This window comes from Manis pentadactyla, chromosome 11 (assembly GCF_030020395.1).
Source record: "Manis pentadactyla isolate mManPen7 chromosome 11, mManPen7.hap1, whole genome shotgun sequence".
NCBI classification, from domain to species: domain Eukaryota; kingdom Metazoa; phylum Chordata; class Mammalia; order Pholidota; family Manidae; genus Manis; species Manis pentadactyla.
Window position 1 is genome coordinate 47,227,237 of NC_080029.1, and position 15,630 is coordinate 47,242,866.

The 15,630-nt window shown below is 34.6% G+C and overlaps 1 protein-coding gene across 4 annotated transcripts in view; it reads left to right on the forward strand.

The window, feature by feature from the left end:
• Positions 1-15,630, forward strand: part of FERMT2 (FERM domain containing kindlin 2) — a 94,915-nt gene that overhangs the window by 44,802 nt on the left and 34,483 nt on the right. For all 4 annotated transcript variants that reach the window (XM_036918085.2, XM_036918114.2, XM_036918103.2 and 1 more), the window contains exon 4: positions 15,496-15,630. In XM_036918085.2, coding sequence (XP_036773980.1) covers positions 15,496-15,630 — 135 coding nt within the window. The remainder of the gene's footprint in view (positions 1-15,495) is intronic.

A 15,630-nucleotide genomic window follows, 5' to 3' on the forward strand; every position in this document is an offset into this window, starting at 1 on the left:
ATAAACATGCATATGAAGATTTTTGTGTATATGTTTTCAACTCCTTTGGGTAAATACTGAGGAGTGTGTTTTGATAGTTGGTTCATATGGTAAGAATATGTTTAGTTCTGTAAGAAACTGCTAAACTGTCTTCTAAAGTAGCTGTACCATTTTGCGTTTGCACCAGCAATGAATGAGAGTTCTATTGTCCACATCCTCACCAGCTCTTGGTGTTGTCAGTGTTCTGGATTCTGCCGTTCTAATAGATGTGTAGTGGTCTCATTGTAATTTTAATTTGCATTTCCTGATGACATATGATGTAGAGCATCTCTTCATATGTTCATTTGCCAGCTGTATATCTTTGGTGGGTTGTCTGTTAAGATCTTTGGCCTGTTTCTTAAACAGGTTGTTTTTCTTATTGTTGAATTTTAGAAGTTCTTTGTATATTTTAGATAACAATCCTTTATCAGATATGTTTTTTGTAAATATTTTATCCATCTCTGGTTTATCTTTCCATTCTCTCTGACAAGTTTCTTTCACAGTGCAGAAATTTTTAATTGTAATAAAGTCCAGGTAATGCATTATTTCTCTTATGGCTTATGCCTTTGCTATTGTATCAAAAAGTTCAACTAGATTTTTTCCTTATGATATCTTCTAGGGGCTTTATAGTTTTACATTTTATATTTAAGTCTGTGGTCTATTTGGAATGAATTTTTGTGTAATGTCTGGATTATGTAATGTGTATTCATTTTTTTTTGCATCTGGATATCCAGTTCTAGCACTGTTTATTGAAAAGTTACCTTTTCGTCGTCGTATTGCTGTTGTCAAAGATCAGTTTACTATATTTTTCTAGGTCTATATTCTATTTCTTGGCTCTATATTCTGTTGCATTGATGTGTTTGCTGTTTTTTTGCCAATGCCACCATATCCTGATTATTGTAGCTTTATAGTAATTCTTGAAGTCAAATAGTATCAGTCCTCCAACGTTGTTCTTCTTCCATATTGTGTTGGGTATTCTGGATTTTTCCCTTTCCATGTAAACCTTAGAATTAGTTTGTTGATATACATAAAATAACTTGTGGGGATTTTGATGGTATTGAATCATTAGATTGAGTTGAGAAGAACTGATATCTTGACAATAACATTAAGTGTTCCTATCTGTGAACATTTGTTTATTTCTTTGATTTCTTTCATCACAGTTTTATAGTTTTCCTCATATCAATCTTGTGATTGAATAGATTTATAACTATTATTATTTATTTAACTTTGTGGTGCTAATGTCAGTAGTATTTGCTCTACCTTTCATTTCCACTTGATCATTGCTGGTATTTTTTTTTTTTTTTTAGATAATTATTTTTTATTGAAGGGTAGTTGACACACAGTATTACATTTGTTTCAGGTGCACAACACAGTGATTCAACACTCATATACATGACAATTCCAGGCACCAGCTATCACCATACCAAGTTGTTAACAATATTTTGACTATATTCCTTATGCTATACATTGCATCCCAGTTACTTATTTATTTTACAATTGGAAGTGTGTGTGTGTGTGTGTGTGTGTGTGTGTATATATATATATATATATATATATTTTGTGTGGGTGTGTGTGTGTGAGGGAATCTCTCATATTTATTGATCAAATGGTTGTTAATAACAATAAAATTCTGTATAGGGGGGTCAATGCTCAATGCACAATCATTAATCCACCCCAAGCCTAATTTTCGTCAGTCTCCAATCTTCTGAAGCATAAAGAACAAGTTCTTACATGGAGTAGAAATTCTTACATAGTGAATAAGTTACATGGTGAACATTACAAGGGCAGTCATCACAGAAGCTTTCGGTTTTGCTCATGCATTATGAACTATAAACAGTTCAAATATGACTATTCATTTGATTTTTATACTTGATTTATATGTGGATACCACATTTCTCTCTTTATTATTATTATTTTTAATAAAATGCTGAAGTGGTAGGTAGATACCAGATAAAGGTAGAAAACATAGTTTAGTGTTGTAAGAGAGCAAATGTAGATGATCAGGTGTGTGCCTGTAGACTATGTGTTAATCCAAGCTAGACACGGGCAATAAAACATCCACGTATGCAGAAGATTTCTCTCAGAACAGGTTGGGGGGGGGGGTTCTAAGCCTCACCTCTGTTGATCCCCATTTTCTCACCTGATGGCCCCCCTGCGACTGTGCCTGTCTTAGGTTGTTCCTCCCTTGAGGAATCTTACCCGTCTCTGGCTAACCAGTCATCTTCCGGGGCCATACAGGGAAATGTTAAGTTGGTAAGTGAGAGAAAAGCCTTATTGTTTGAAAAGGTTAGCTTTTTACTTCTTTGCATATTTATGCCCTGTGGCTTCTATGCCCAGCATTTGTCTTGAGGTGTCTTTACCACTTGGAAGAATTATGATACTCGGTAAATTCGATATGTGGCACGAATTCTATTTAAGGGTTGTAATTAGGAAGGAAGAAGAAAAGCTATAGAAGTAGCAGGTGGAAGAAAACATGGGAAGATTGATTATTTCTTTGACATATCTTCTTGTAGAGTAACTTCAGCATGTATAGGTTTTAAGCTACTACTTAAATTGCGCACACACATTAACATAATAGGAGTATAGTTACATAACCAAAGCATACCTGTAATTACCAGCCATCTCCAGTGAAACCAAGAAAACCAGTTAGGCACCTTAGGCATTTGTGAAAACTTATCTATGATATGGTGGATATTGTCCAACTGAACTTGAACAGTCTGAGAGAATTCAGACAAATTAAAACAACCCATTCCTGGGGACTGTTCACATCCCATATGTTCTTTTAACAGTAAATAGTCTGTAGTTGTAAGATTTTGGAGCGCTACAATTTGCACTTCTCCTAATTCTTGGTTGAGTTCCAACAGTATAGATCCAGTCAAATTTGTTGTTTTACTGTATGCACAGGCCAGCTTAGATATCTCCTTCATTCCCATGGCAAGTCCAGGAACTGGTGGGATGAGTGCATCTACAGCTGTAGCAGTGCGTGGATCTTTGTTGGGGTTTTTTTGATGATCATCTTCTGGCATGAGTCTTCCCGAGAGTGCTGATGTTGGAAGTTCTTTTTCATATCGTATCTTAGTTCATTTTCTGGGTAGCCCAATTGGGCTTTGATCCTCTGTATAAACACAAACAGACCCTTTGCCTACACTTTTATATGCCCTTTATACCCTTGTGTAGAACTCATTGGAGGTTACCACACAGGAACTGCTTTTTTTTTATCATTAATCTACACTTACATGATGAATACTTTGTTTACCAGGCTCACCCCTATACCAGGTCCCCCCATATACCCTTTACAGTCACTGTCCATCAGCGTAGCAAAATGTTGTAGAATCACTACTTGTCTTCTCTGTGTTGTACAGCCCTCCCCTTTCTCCCACCCCCCTATGCATGCTAATGTTAATACCCCTCTTTTTCTCCCCCCCCTTATCCCTCCTACCCACCCATCCTCCCCAGTCCCTTTTCCTTTGGTACCTGTTAGTCCATTCTTGAGTTCTGTGATTCTGCTGCTGTTTTGTTCCTTCAGTTTTTCCTCTGTTCTTATACTCCACAGATGAGTGAGATCATTTGGTATTTCTCTTTCTCCGCTTGGCTTGTTTCACTGAACATAATACCCTCCAGCTCCATCATTGCTGGTATTTTTAAAAGTAGTTTACTTTTATATATTTACTTGTGTCCTACAACCTTGCTACAGTCATTTTTTTGTTCCAGGAGTTTTTGTTGATTCTTTAGATTTTCTATAGAGATGGTCGTGTCATCTGCAAACAATTTTCTTCCTTCTCAACCTGTATACATTTTATTTCCTTTTCTCATATTACTGCATTAATCAGGACTTCCAGTATGACGTTGAAAAGCAGTGGTAAAAGAGGAAGGACATCCTTGCCATGTTCCAGACCTTAAGTGTGAAATCTTTAGGTTTGTCACCAGCATGTATGTTTTGTAGCTGAAGAGTATTTGTAGATATTCTTTATCAAGTTGAGGACATGTTCCCTTCTATTTTGGTTTACTGAATTTTATCGTGAATGAGTGTTGGCTTTTTGTTATGTTTTTTAAAAATACCTACTTACGTGATCATGTGAATTTTCTTTAGGCTTTTGATTTGGTGAATTACATGATTTTTGGGTGTTGAGCCAGCCTTGCATATTTAGCATAAATCCCACTTGGTCACAGTGTATAATTCATTAATTCATCTCATGCATTGTTTGGTCATATTTGCTAATATTTTGTTGAAGAGTTTTGCATTTGTGTTCATGAGAGACTGGTCTATAGTTTTTCATGTTATGTCTTTGGGTTTGGTATTGGAATAATGCTAACCTCATAGAATGAATTAGGAAGTATTCCCTCTATTTCTGTCTTCTGAAGAGAAGTATTATTATTTCTTCCTTAAGTGTCTGGTAGAGAGGAATAAAGCTCCTTGACATGGGGCTTGGCAATGATTTTTTTGGAAATAGCATAAGCAAAAATAGGTAAGTGGGATTACATCAAAACAATTTCTGCACAGCAGAAGAAATGATCAGCAAGATGGAAAGCAACCTATGGAGGTTGGAGAAGATATTTACAAACCATATATCTGATAACAGGTTAATATCCAAAATACATAAAGACCTCATACAATTCAGCAGCAAAAATACCAAATAATCTAATTTTAAAATAGGCAAAAGACCAGAAGACATTTTTCCAGAGAAGGTATACAAATGGTCAACAGGTACATTAAAAAATACTCATCATCATTAATCATTAGGGAAATAAAGTCAAAACCACAGTGAGATACCACCACCTCACACCTATTAAAAGGTCTCATCAAAAAGACCAAGATTAATGCTGGCAATGATGTGGAGAAAGGTGAACCCTTGTGCATGTTTGTGGAATTGTAAATTGGTGCAACCGATATGATAAACAGTATAGAGGTTCCTCAAAAAATTGAAAATAGAACTACTATATATAAGCCAGCAATTCTACTTCTGGGACTATATCCAAAGGAAAGGAAAACACTATGTCATAGAACTGTCTGCACCCCCATGTTCATAGCAGCATTATTTACAGTAGCCAAGACATGGAAACAACCTCCCAAAGTGAAATCTTCCAGAATGTCCACTGATAGATGAATGGATAAAGAAATTGTGTGATCTCTCTGTATATATATTCACACACACATTATACACACACAACAGAATATTATTCAGCCATAAAGAAGAATAAAATCCTGCCATTTGTGACAACATAGATGGACCTTAAGGGCATTATGCTAAGTGTGAAGTCAGATAGACAAATACTGTATTATATGTGGAATCTAAAACAAAACTAAAAACAAAACAAACTCAAAGAAAAAGAAACCAGATTTGTGTTTACTGGAGGTGGAAAGTAGGGGAATTGAATGAATGTGGTCAGAAGGTAAAAATTTCTAGTTTTATCAGATAAAATACTGGAAACTGATGTACAACATGATAAGCCTAACACTGCCATATGGCATATTTAAAAGTTAAGAGAGCAGATTCTAAGAGTTCTCATCACAAGGGGAAAAAAAACTTCTGTGCATGTTTATGTTTATGACATGATGAATGTTAACTTACTGTGGTATTTAACAATATATGTTAATCATTATGCTGTATACCTTAAACTTACGCAGTGCTGTATGTCAATTATATCTCTAGTGAAATTAGAAAAAATGGTAGAATTTACCCCTGAACCCATCTGGCCCTAGTGCTTTCTGATTTGGATGGTTATTAATTATTGATTCAGTTTCTTTAATAGGTGTGAGCCTATTCAGATTATCTATTCTTAGCATGTGAGTTTTGATGGATTGCTTTCCAAGCATTTTATTTGGCAAAAATTATCTTTGTTTTCTTTTTTAACTTTTAAGAAAATGCTTTTTATATAATGATGAACTTTTTAGTTATATATTCCTTCCTTTTTTTGAAAAGAACACTGGGCAAAGCATGCTAAGTTCTTTTATGAACATGGTATTCTGAAACACAGACTTTACAAATGAAGAGCCTTGTTAAGAAGAAATAAAAAATCTCCCAAAGTTTGAAAAAATGTAGAGCTACTTCTATAAAGGAATATATTCTGTGTCTAGAGCTTGCTACCATTCCATGTCATCAATATAACATGTTACTTGGGTCTCAGACATTAGTATATATCCAGTAACATTAGACATACACTAATTCATTCACATTTTTTCTCTTTCTGTTCATTCTACTCTTGTGAAGAAGAATCTCTTTGGCAGGGATAGAGAAAGCTCACAATGGTAGCAGGACAGAACTCAGATTAACTGAAACTCAGTGTGCTAAAAGAAGTTATTTTTAATTATAAAAGTAACTTCCTTTGGGTAAGTTAAGTTGAACATAAGGATTCTTATACAGAAAGTTTGTTTTAGGAGTAAAAGTAATTACTTTTTCTGTAAACATAAATAAAAAGAAATGAAGGATCATTTGAATTTTGTCATTTCTTGTCAATTCTAACGAATGTGGGGTAATAATTCCTTGTAGCTTTAATGTGCATTGCCTCCATAACTGATGATGTTGAGCCTCTTTTCACGTGCTTAATTGCCACCCATGTATCTTCTCTGGTAAAGTGTCTGCTGAATTCTTTGCCTCCCTTTTAAAAAGCAGGTTATCATTTTATTGAGTTGTAAGCATTTTTTTTGTATATTCCAGATATGGAAAACTTACTGGCTAAATGTTTTGTGAATATGTTCTCACTAGTCCGTGGCTTACCCTTTTATTTCACTGTCTTTTAAAGAACAAAAGTTCTAATTTTGATGAAGACCAGTTTATGATCTCTTTAATGATTTTTGTTCACAGACACAAAAGTCCTTAAAGATTTTAGGAAATTGAATCCAGCAGTATATAAATGATATACACATCATGATCAAGTGAGATTTATCCCAAGAATTTAAAACTTTCTAGTGTATATGTAAAGAATGTACATTGTCACTGAGTGGGAATGTTCTGTAAATGATAGGTCAAGTTGTTTGATAAGAAAGGAATGTTGAACTCTTCAACTATAGTTGTTGGTCTTATCCTTTCACTTCTTTCAGTTTTACTGAAGTATTTTTATTAGTATGTGCACACATTTAAAATTGTACTATCCTCTTGAAGAATTTACTCTGTTAACATTTGATATGACCCCTTGGTAATATTGTTTGCTTTGGAACATAATGTCTGATATGAAAACAATACTATAGTTAGCTTTTAATTAGTATTAGCATTGTTTATCTTTTTCTGTCCTGTTTCTTTTCATCTGTGTCTTCTAACTAGATTTCTTTTAAATAACGTATGGCTAGGACTTGTTATTTAAATTTATTCTGCCAGTCCCTGCCTTTTCATAAACTGTTTAGACCATTTATAGTTAACATGGCTGTCAATGTGGTTAGGTTTAAATCCACCATCCTGGTATTTGGTTTTTACTTAGTATTTTTTATTTTCTGTGTTCCATTTTTTTCTGTTTCCTTCTTTTAGAGTGAGGGGGGTTTCTTGTGATGGCATTTATCTCCACCAGTGACTTACTAGCTATTACATTTTTTTTGGGGGGGGCTTTTTAGTGGTTGCTCTAGGGTTTACAGTGTATGACTTTTATTTAACATATTCTCAGTGTGTGTTCACATAGTATACCATTCCACACATAGTATAATAATCTTAATAACAGTATACTTCCATGTTCCTTTATTCTCCTTTTCTGCTATTGTCATGTTTTCCTTTCACATATGCTAAAACTCACAATATATTATTTTCCCCTAAAACAATAATTGTCTTAAAAGTATTAGAAAATAAGACAAAATGGTATAATTACCCACACATTTCCATTTTTCCGTGCTATTTCTGAGGATATTTTCCATGCGATATCCTTTTTCTAATATCTGAAGAACTTCCTGTGATGTCCTTTTTATAGTGCAGGTCTGCTGGTGGTGACACTTTTCACCTTTTGTTTGTCTACGTAACTTATTTTGCCTTCCCTTTTGCAAGATACTGCAGCTGGGTGAAAATTCTAGATTTCTTGTATAAAGAGCTCACACCCCTCAATACACAAAAATCAAATAACCCAATTAAAAAATGGGCAGAGGATCTGAACAGACACTTCTCCAAAGAAATTCAGTTGGCCAACAGGCCCATGAAAAGATGCTCCAGATCGCTAATTATCAGGGAAATGCAAATAAAAACCATCATGAGATGTCACCTCCTCACACCAGTTAGTTAGAATGGTCAACATCCAAACGACAAGAAACAACAAATGCTGGTGAGAATGTGGAGAAAGGAGAACCCTCCTATGTTGTTGGTGGGAATGTAAATCACTTCAACCATTGTGGAAAGCAATATGGACGTTCCTCAGAAAACTAAAAATAGAAATACCATTTGACCTAGGAATTCCACTCCTAGGTATTTACCTGAAGAAAACAAGATCCCTGATTCAAAAAGACATATGCACCATTGATTATCGCTGTACGATTTACAATATAGCCAAGATACAGAAGCAACCTAAGTGTCCCATCACTAGATGAATGGATAAAGAGGTGGTACATATACACAATGGAATATTATTCAGCCATAAGAAGAAAACATATCCTACCATTTGCAACAACATGAATGGAGCTAGAGTGTATTATGCTCAGTCAATTAAGCCAGGCGGAGAGCAAGTACCAAATGATTTCCCTCATTTGTGGAGTATAACAATGAAGCAAAACTGAAGGAACAAAACAGAAGCAGACTCACAGACTCCAAGAAGGTTACCAAAGGGAAGGGGTTGGTGAAGGTGGGTGGGGAGGGAGAGAGAAGGATTAAGGGACATTATAATTAGCACACACAATATATGTAGGTCACAGGGAGGGTGGCATAGCATGGAGAAGACAAGTAATCACTATAGCATCTTACTATGCTTGTGGACAGTGACTGAAATGGGGTGGGGGGGTACTTGATAATATGGGTGAATGTTGAAACCACAATGTTGCTCATGTGAAACCTTCATAAGATTGTATATCAATGATACCTTAATTTTTAAAAAATGCAGAAGCAGAAAAAAAATTTAGATTTCTTCTCCCCTTAGTAATGTTCAGATGCCTTTCTATTGTCTTCTGGTTTGCATAATTAGAGAGAAGTCTGTTATTCCTCTTTTATTTGTTCCTCTGTTTTCTCTGTTAGACTTTTAGGGATTTCTTCTGGTTTTCAGCATTTTAATTCTGATGTGTCCTGGCATAGTTTTCTTTAGGTTTATTCTGTTCTAGGTTCATTGTGTTTCTTAGGTCTGTGGGCTTAATTTTCATCACATTTGGATAATTTTCAACTGTTAGTTCTTCAAGTAATTTTTGCTGTCCTTCCCCATACCTCTCACCCTTTGTGAGGCTCTACTTTCAGGTACATTAGACCAATTGTTACTGTTCCACGGGTCACTGATTTCTCTGTTCTTTTTTTCAGGCTCCATTCTCTGTTTCATTTTGGGTACTGTCCATTGCTATGTCTTCAAGTTCATTTATCTTTGTCTGCCAGTCTGCTGTTAATCTCATCTAGCATGTTTTCATTTCAGAAGTATTTTTTATCATCAGAAGTTTGATTTTGGCCTTTAAAAACACATAAATCTTTCATTTTTCTCTTTGTTGTGTTTGTGCTTTCCTCTACATAAACATATGGAACATACTTATAATAGCTATTTTAAAATCTTTGATTACTGATCTTTATACATTGTAGTTATTTTTCTTCATTTCTCTTTTTTCCTTTACTATAGTTAGTTATATTTTCCTGTCTCTTTTATGCCTGGTAATGATTTATTGAATGCTAGATTTTATTAATTTTACATTGTTGGTGGCTAAATTTCTTTTTGTATTCTTTTAAGAAGAGTTGGCTTTTTCTCTGCTCATTGGTTAATTTACTTGGAATCAGATCCTTTTGATGCTTTTTTTTTCTTATTAAGGTATCACTGATATATACTCTTTTTTTAAATTTTATTTTGATATCATTAATGTATAAATACTTGAACAACATTATGGTTACTAGACTCCCCCCATTATCAAGTCACCCCCACATACCCCATTACAGTCACTGTCCATCAGCAACTGATATACACTCTTACGAAGGTTTTACACGAGAAACATTGTGGTTACTACATTCAGCCATATTATCAAGTCCCCCCATACCTCATTGAAGTCACTGTCCATCAGCCTAGTAAGATGCCACAGAGTCACTACTTTTTTTCTCTGTGCTACACTGTCTTACCTGTGACCCCCACACACCATGTGTGCCAATCATAATACCCCTCAATCCCCTTCTCCTTCCCTCCGCACCCCTCCCCTTTGATAACCGCTGGTCCCTTCTTTGAGTCTGTGAGTCTGCTTCTGTTTTGTTCCTTCAGTTTTGCTTTGTTGTTATGCTCCACAAATGAGGGAAATCATTTGTTTGTTCTCTGCCTGGCTTATTTCACTGAGCATAATACCCTCTAGCTCCATCTGTGTTGTTTCAAATGGTAGGATTTGTTTTTCTTTTTATGGCTGAATAATACTCCATTGTGTATATGTACCACATCTTCTTTATCCATTCATCTACTGATGGACACTTAGGTTGCTTCCATATCTTGGCTATTGTAAATAGTGCTGCGATAAACAGGTGCATATGTCTTTTTGAATCTGGGATTTTGTTTTCTTTGGGTAAATTCCTAGGGGTGGAATTCCTGGATCAAATGGTATTTCTGTTTTTAGTTTTCTGAGGAACCTTCGTATTGCTTTCCACAATGGCTGAATTGATTTACATTCCTACCAGCAGTGTAGGAGGGTTCCTCTCTACATCCTCGCCAGCATTTGTTGTTCCTTGTCTTTTGAATGTTGGCCATCCTAACTGGTGGCAGGCGATATCTCATTGTGGTTTTAATTTGCATTTCTCTAATGATTAGCAATGTGAGGCATCTTTTCATGTGCCTGTTGGCCATCTGAATTTCTTCTTTGGAGAGGTTACACGGTAGAATTTTATACATCTGTTGAAACGATCACTTATTTACATGGTCATATTCCATTTTTCAAGAACATGTATTAAATGACTTTTACACTTTTTTTGTAATTTCTAGATTTCTACCATGATTGTATGTATTTTTTTAATTAGAGAAAATCATTAATACCTAATACTTAATGAAGTACTTATGTGCCAGGCCCTGTTAAAAGAACTTTACCCATGTTAATTATTTAATTTTCACAACAACCTCCTGAGGTACTATTAGTCTCATTTTACAGATGAGGAAACTTGGACACTGGCAGGGTGAGTAGCTCCCACAAAGTCACACAGCTAATAAACAGTGGAACTGAGATTGACATGCAGGTAGCTTGGCTGTGTGCGTCTGCCTCAGATGATGCCTCGGCAGCTCTGCAGCAGTTAGGTCCATCCAAGTTTTGTGTCTCCTACAAACAGAAAGCTTCCTGAACTTATTATAGTGAATTGAATCTAGTGGGTATTGTGGGCTCCTGAAGGTACAAACTGCCACATGAAAAACTGAGTAACTTAGCAAACTGTAGCATTACACATTATGTAGTGGTTTGCATCTTGTTGTCTAGTCTTGTACCCTGGCACACAGTATAGTGTTGCCAAGTATTGAGACCTGGTGGTTCTCCTTTTGGCTACTTTTTCAAGTTTTTTTGTTTTTTCTTGAGTCTTCCTCTGTTACACTCTTTTTTAAAATTAACTTTATTTTGCTATAATTGATGTACATACAATAAGCTGTACATATTTAAAGTGTACAATTTGATGAGTTTTGACAGATCTTTACATTTGTGAGACTACAAAAATTAGGATGCAGAACTTTTCCATTAGCTCTCAAACTTTAGCCAGGCAGCACTGATTTGCTCTGTGATTATAGATGTGTTGTCATTTTCTAAAAAGTTTTCTGAATGGAATCATACAGTATATACCCTTTTCTAGTTGTTTTCTTCTACTTAGTGTAATGATTTTGAGATACATTCATGTTATTCCATATATCAATTATTTGTTTCATTTTAGTGATGAGTTGTGTTCCACTGTATAAGTAGTATTCCACTGGTATGAGATTACTGCATTTTGTCTATCCATTTGAGTTATTTCCAGTTTTGGCTTTTATGAGTAAAGCTATTACTACTGTGTCTTTCATTTTATTAAGTAAATAACTAGGAGTGGAATGTCTCATTTAATTGTATATACGTTTATAAGAAACTGCCAAACTATTTCCCAAAATCGTCTCATTTCACATTTCCACCAGCTGGGTATGAGAGTTCCAGTTTCTCCTCCACATCCTCACCCAATACTGGGGATTATCAGTCTTATTAATGTTTGCTATTCTGATGGTTGTCTGATGCTATCTGGTCATTTTAATTAGCATTTCCCTGACCAGCAATGTTGAACATCTCTTCAGGTGTTTCTTGGGCATTCTTACATATTCTTGGTAAAGTACTTGTCCAAATTTTTAGCCCATTGGTCTGCTTATTATTGAGTTGTATGGGTTCTTTATATATTCAGGACAGAAGTCCTTTGTCAGATACATATGATGGTTTGTGAATATTTTGTCCAAATACACATCTGGCCTTTTTGTTTTCTCAACAGTGCCTTTTAAAGAACAGGGTTTTTCCTGTAATAAAGGGCAATTTTTTGTGGTGTGTGTTTCCTAAGAAATCTTTTTTTTACTTATATTTTCCTTTAATTCTGTGATCTATTTGAGATTAACTTTTTCATATTATGTTAGTTAAGGGCTAATTTTTTTTTTTTTAAACATGGAAATTTCTCATTCAACTGTTTGTGGAAAAGATTTTCCTTTCTGCCTGAATTAATATGGCACCTTTGTCCAGAGTAATTGCTTCACTTAAACCTGGGCTGTTTTTTCTAGTCATTTATCTATATGACTTAGCATTTAGTCAATAATTGTATTGTTTTGATTGGTATAGCTTTATTATGTCTTGAAATCAGATAATGTAAGTCCTCCAACTTTATTCTGTTTAAAAATTGCTTTATTCTAGGATTCTTCTCATTTCCATATAAATTTTATGATCAACTTGTCAACTTGTACCAAAGAGCAAGTTGGAATTTTGACTAGGATTCCATGAATCTTTAGCTCAGTTTGGAGAGAACTGACTTAGTAGTTCTTGCCATTCATGAACATGGTATGTAATATGTATGATACTTGTAACGTATCTATTAGGATTATTTTTAATTCTTTTGTTAGTTTCATTTAACCATTTTCCCTCTTACCAGATTCCTCACATGAAAATAAGTAGGATAAACACAGCAATTTGTAGCCATTTGATACAAAGCAGAAAAGTTTGAATCAATTAAAATGTTAAGATTTGGTAATGACATGAAAGTATTTTCTCTACATTTACTTCATGTATCATATGTAACTTATGACATACAGAATGAATGAGGACTACCATATAATATAAAGTTTAATTTTAAAAATTGTATTGTTGATGTACAATCTTATGTTCATTTCAAATATACAACACAGTAGTTCAACAGTTACCCATATTATTAAATCCTCACTCCCTCTAGTGCGGTTACTACCTATCAACGTAGAAAGATGTTACAGAATCATTGACTATATTCTCCATGCTGTACTGCCATCCCCACAACCAACTTAAATTGTGATTGCAAATTATTGTGTCCTTTTATCCCCCTCATCCTCCCCACCCCAACTCAACCCCTCTCCCTTGGTAACCACTAGCCACTTCTCTGTCTCTAATGCTGTTTTGTTCCTTTTGTTTTGCTTTGTTTTTATATTCCACAAATACATGAAATCATGGTATTTGTCTCTCTCCACCTGGCTTATTTCACTGAGCATAATACCCTCTGGGTCCATCCATGTTGTTGTAATAGTGGGATTTCTTTTTTTTATGGCTGAATAATATTCCATTGTGTATATGTACTACATCTTCTTTATCCATTCATCTATTGATGGACACTTAGGTTGCTTCAGTATCTTGGCTATTGCAAATAGTGTGGCGATTAACGTAAGGGTACATACATAAAAAATTGACTAAATTTTTTAAAATTTAAAAAATTGACTACAATGAATAGTATCAAATATACAATATAGGGATTAACATTTATATACATTGTGAAATGATCACCACAATAAATCTAGTTACTGTTACCATATGAAGTTAAAACAATATTGACTATTTTCCTATGCTATACATTATATTCCCATGAGTTATGTACTTTATAACTGGAAGTTTATACTTTTTATTTTATTTTTTTATTAAGCTATCATTGATCCACAATCTTATGAAGGTTTCACATGAGCAACATTGTGGTTACTACATTTATCCATACTATCAAGTCCCCCCTACATACCCCATTGTAGTCACTGTCCATCAGCATAGTAAAATGCTATAGAATCACTACTTGTCTTCTCTGTGCTACAGTGCCAAGTCTGTACTTCTTAATACCTACACCCGTATTACTCCCACCTGCAACACCCTTCCCTTTGGTAACCACCAATCTATATTCTCTGTTATCTATGAGTCTTAGTTTTGCTTTGTGTTTTAGATTCCACATGTAAGTAAAATCATAGGTATTTGGCTTTCTCTGATTTATTTCACTTAGCATAATACACTCAAGGTCCATCCATGTTGTCACAAATGGTGTGATTTGGTATAATTCTGATGTATATATACCACATCTTTATTCATTCATGCGTCAGTGACATTTAGGTTGTTTCCATATCTTGGCTACTATAAATAATACTACAATGAATGTCGAGGTGCATATATTTTTTCAAGTTAGTGTTCTTGTTTTGTTCAGATAGATACCCTGTGGTACGTTGAAAATGTAGATTGCTTTGGGTAATGTAGACATTTTAACAATATTCTTGCAGTCCATGGCACGTCTTTCCATTCATTTGTGTCATCTTCAGTTTCTTTCATCTGTGTCCTATGGTTTTCAGTCTTTCACCTCTTTAATTAAATATATTCTTACAAGTATTCTTTTTGGTGGGATGTTTTCTTAATTTCTCTTCGATAGTTCATTTATGTACAGAAATGCAACATACTGTTTTATATTGATTTTGTATCCTGCAACTTTACTAAATTCATTTACTCTGTTTTTTGTTGGAGTCTTTAAGGGTTTTCTGTATACAGTGTCATGTCATTTGCAAAATGACAGTTTTACTTCTTACTTTCCAAATTTGCATTTTTTTCTTCTTGCCTAGTTGCTGTAGTTGGATATAAAGCATAATTTCTTAAGGCTTTAGATTTGTGTGTGTGTGTGTGCACATACACACACATACACGACTTCTAGGTTTTCTGTTCTCTTGTAGATTGTTATCTCGCCACTTTGAGGTAACTACATTTATTAGATAGTTATGAATTAAGAGTGCTTTGGTAATTCATTTTCACATGGCATAAGTGGCTGGCAAAATACAGACAGAGAAGGAAATTATAAATTTTTACCTTGAAATGAATTAATAGATGTATTTACCAAGTATGAAGTGTTTCAATTTTTCATTATTCTAGTAAAATAATCTGTTTTCTTATTTTAACAGATATCAGACACCCTGAAGAACTTTCTCTCTTGAAAAAACCCAGGGATCCAACAAAGAAAAAAAAGAAAAAGCTGGATGACCAACCTGAGGATGAGGCCCTGGAATTAGAAGGGCCTCTCAGCACTCCTGGATCAG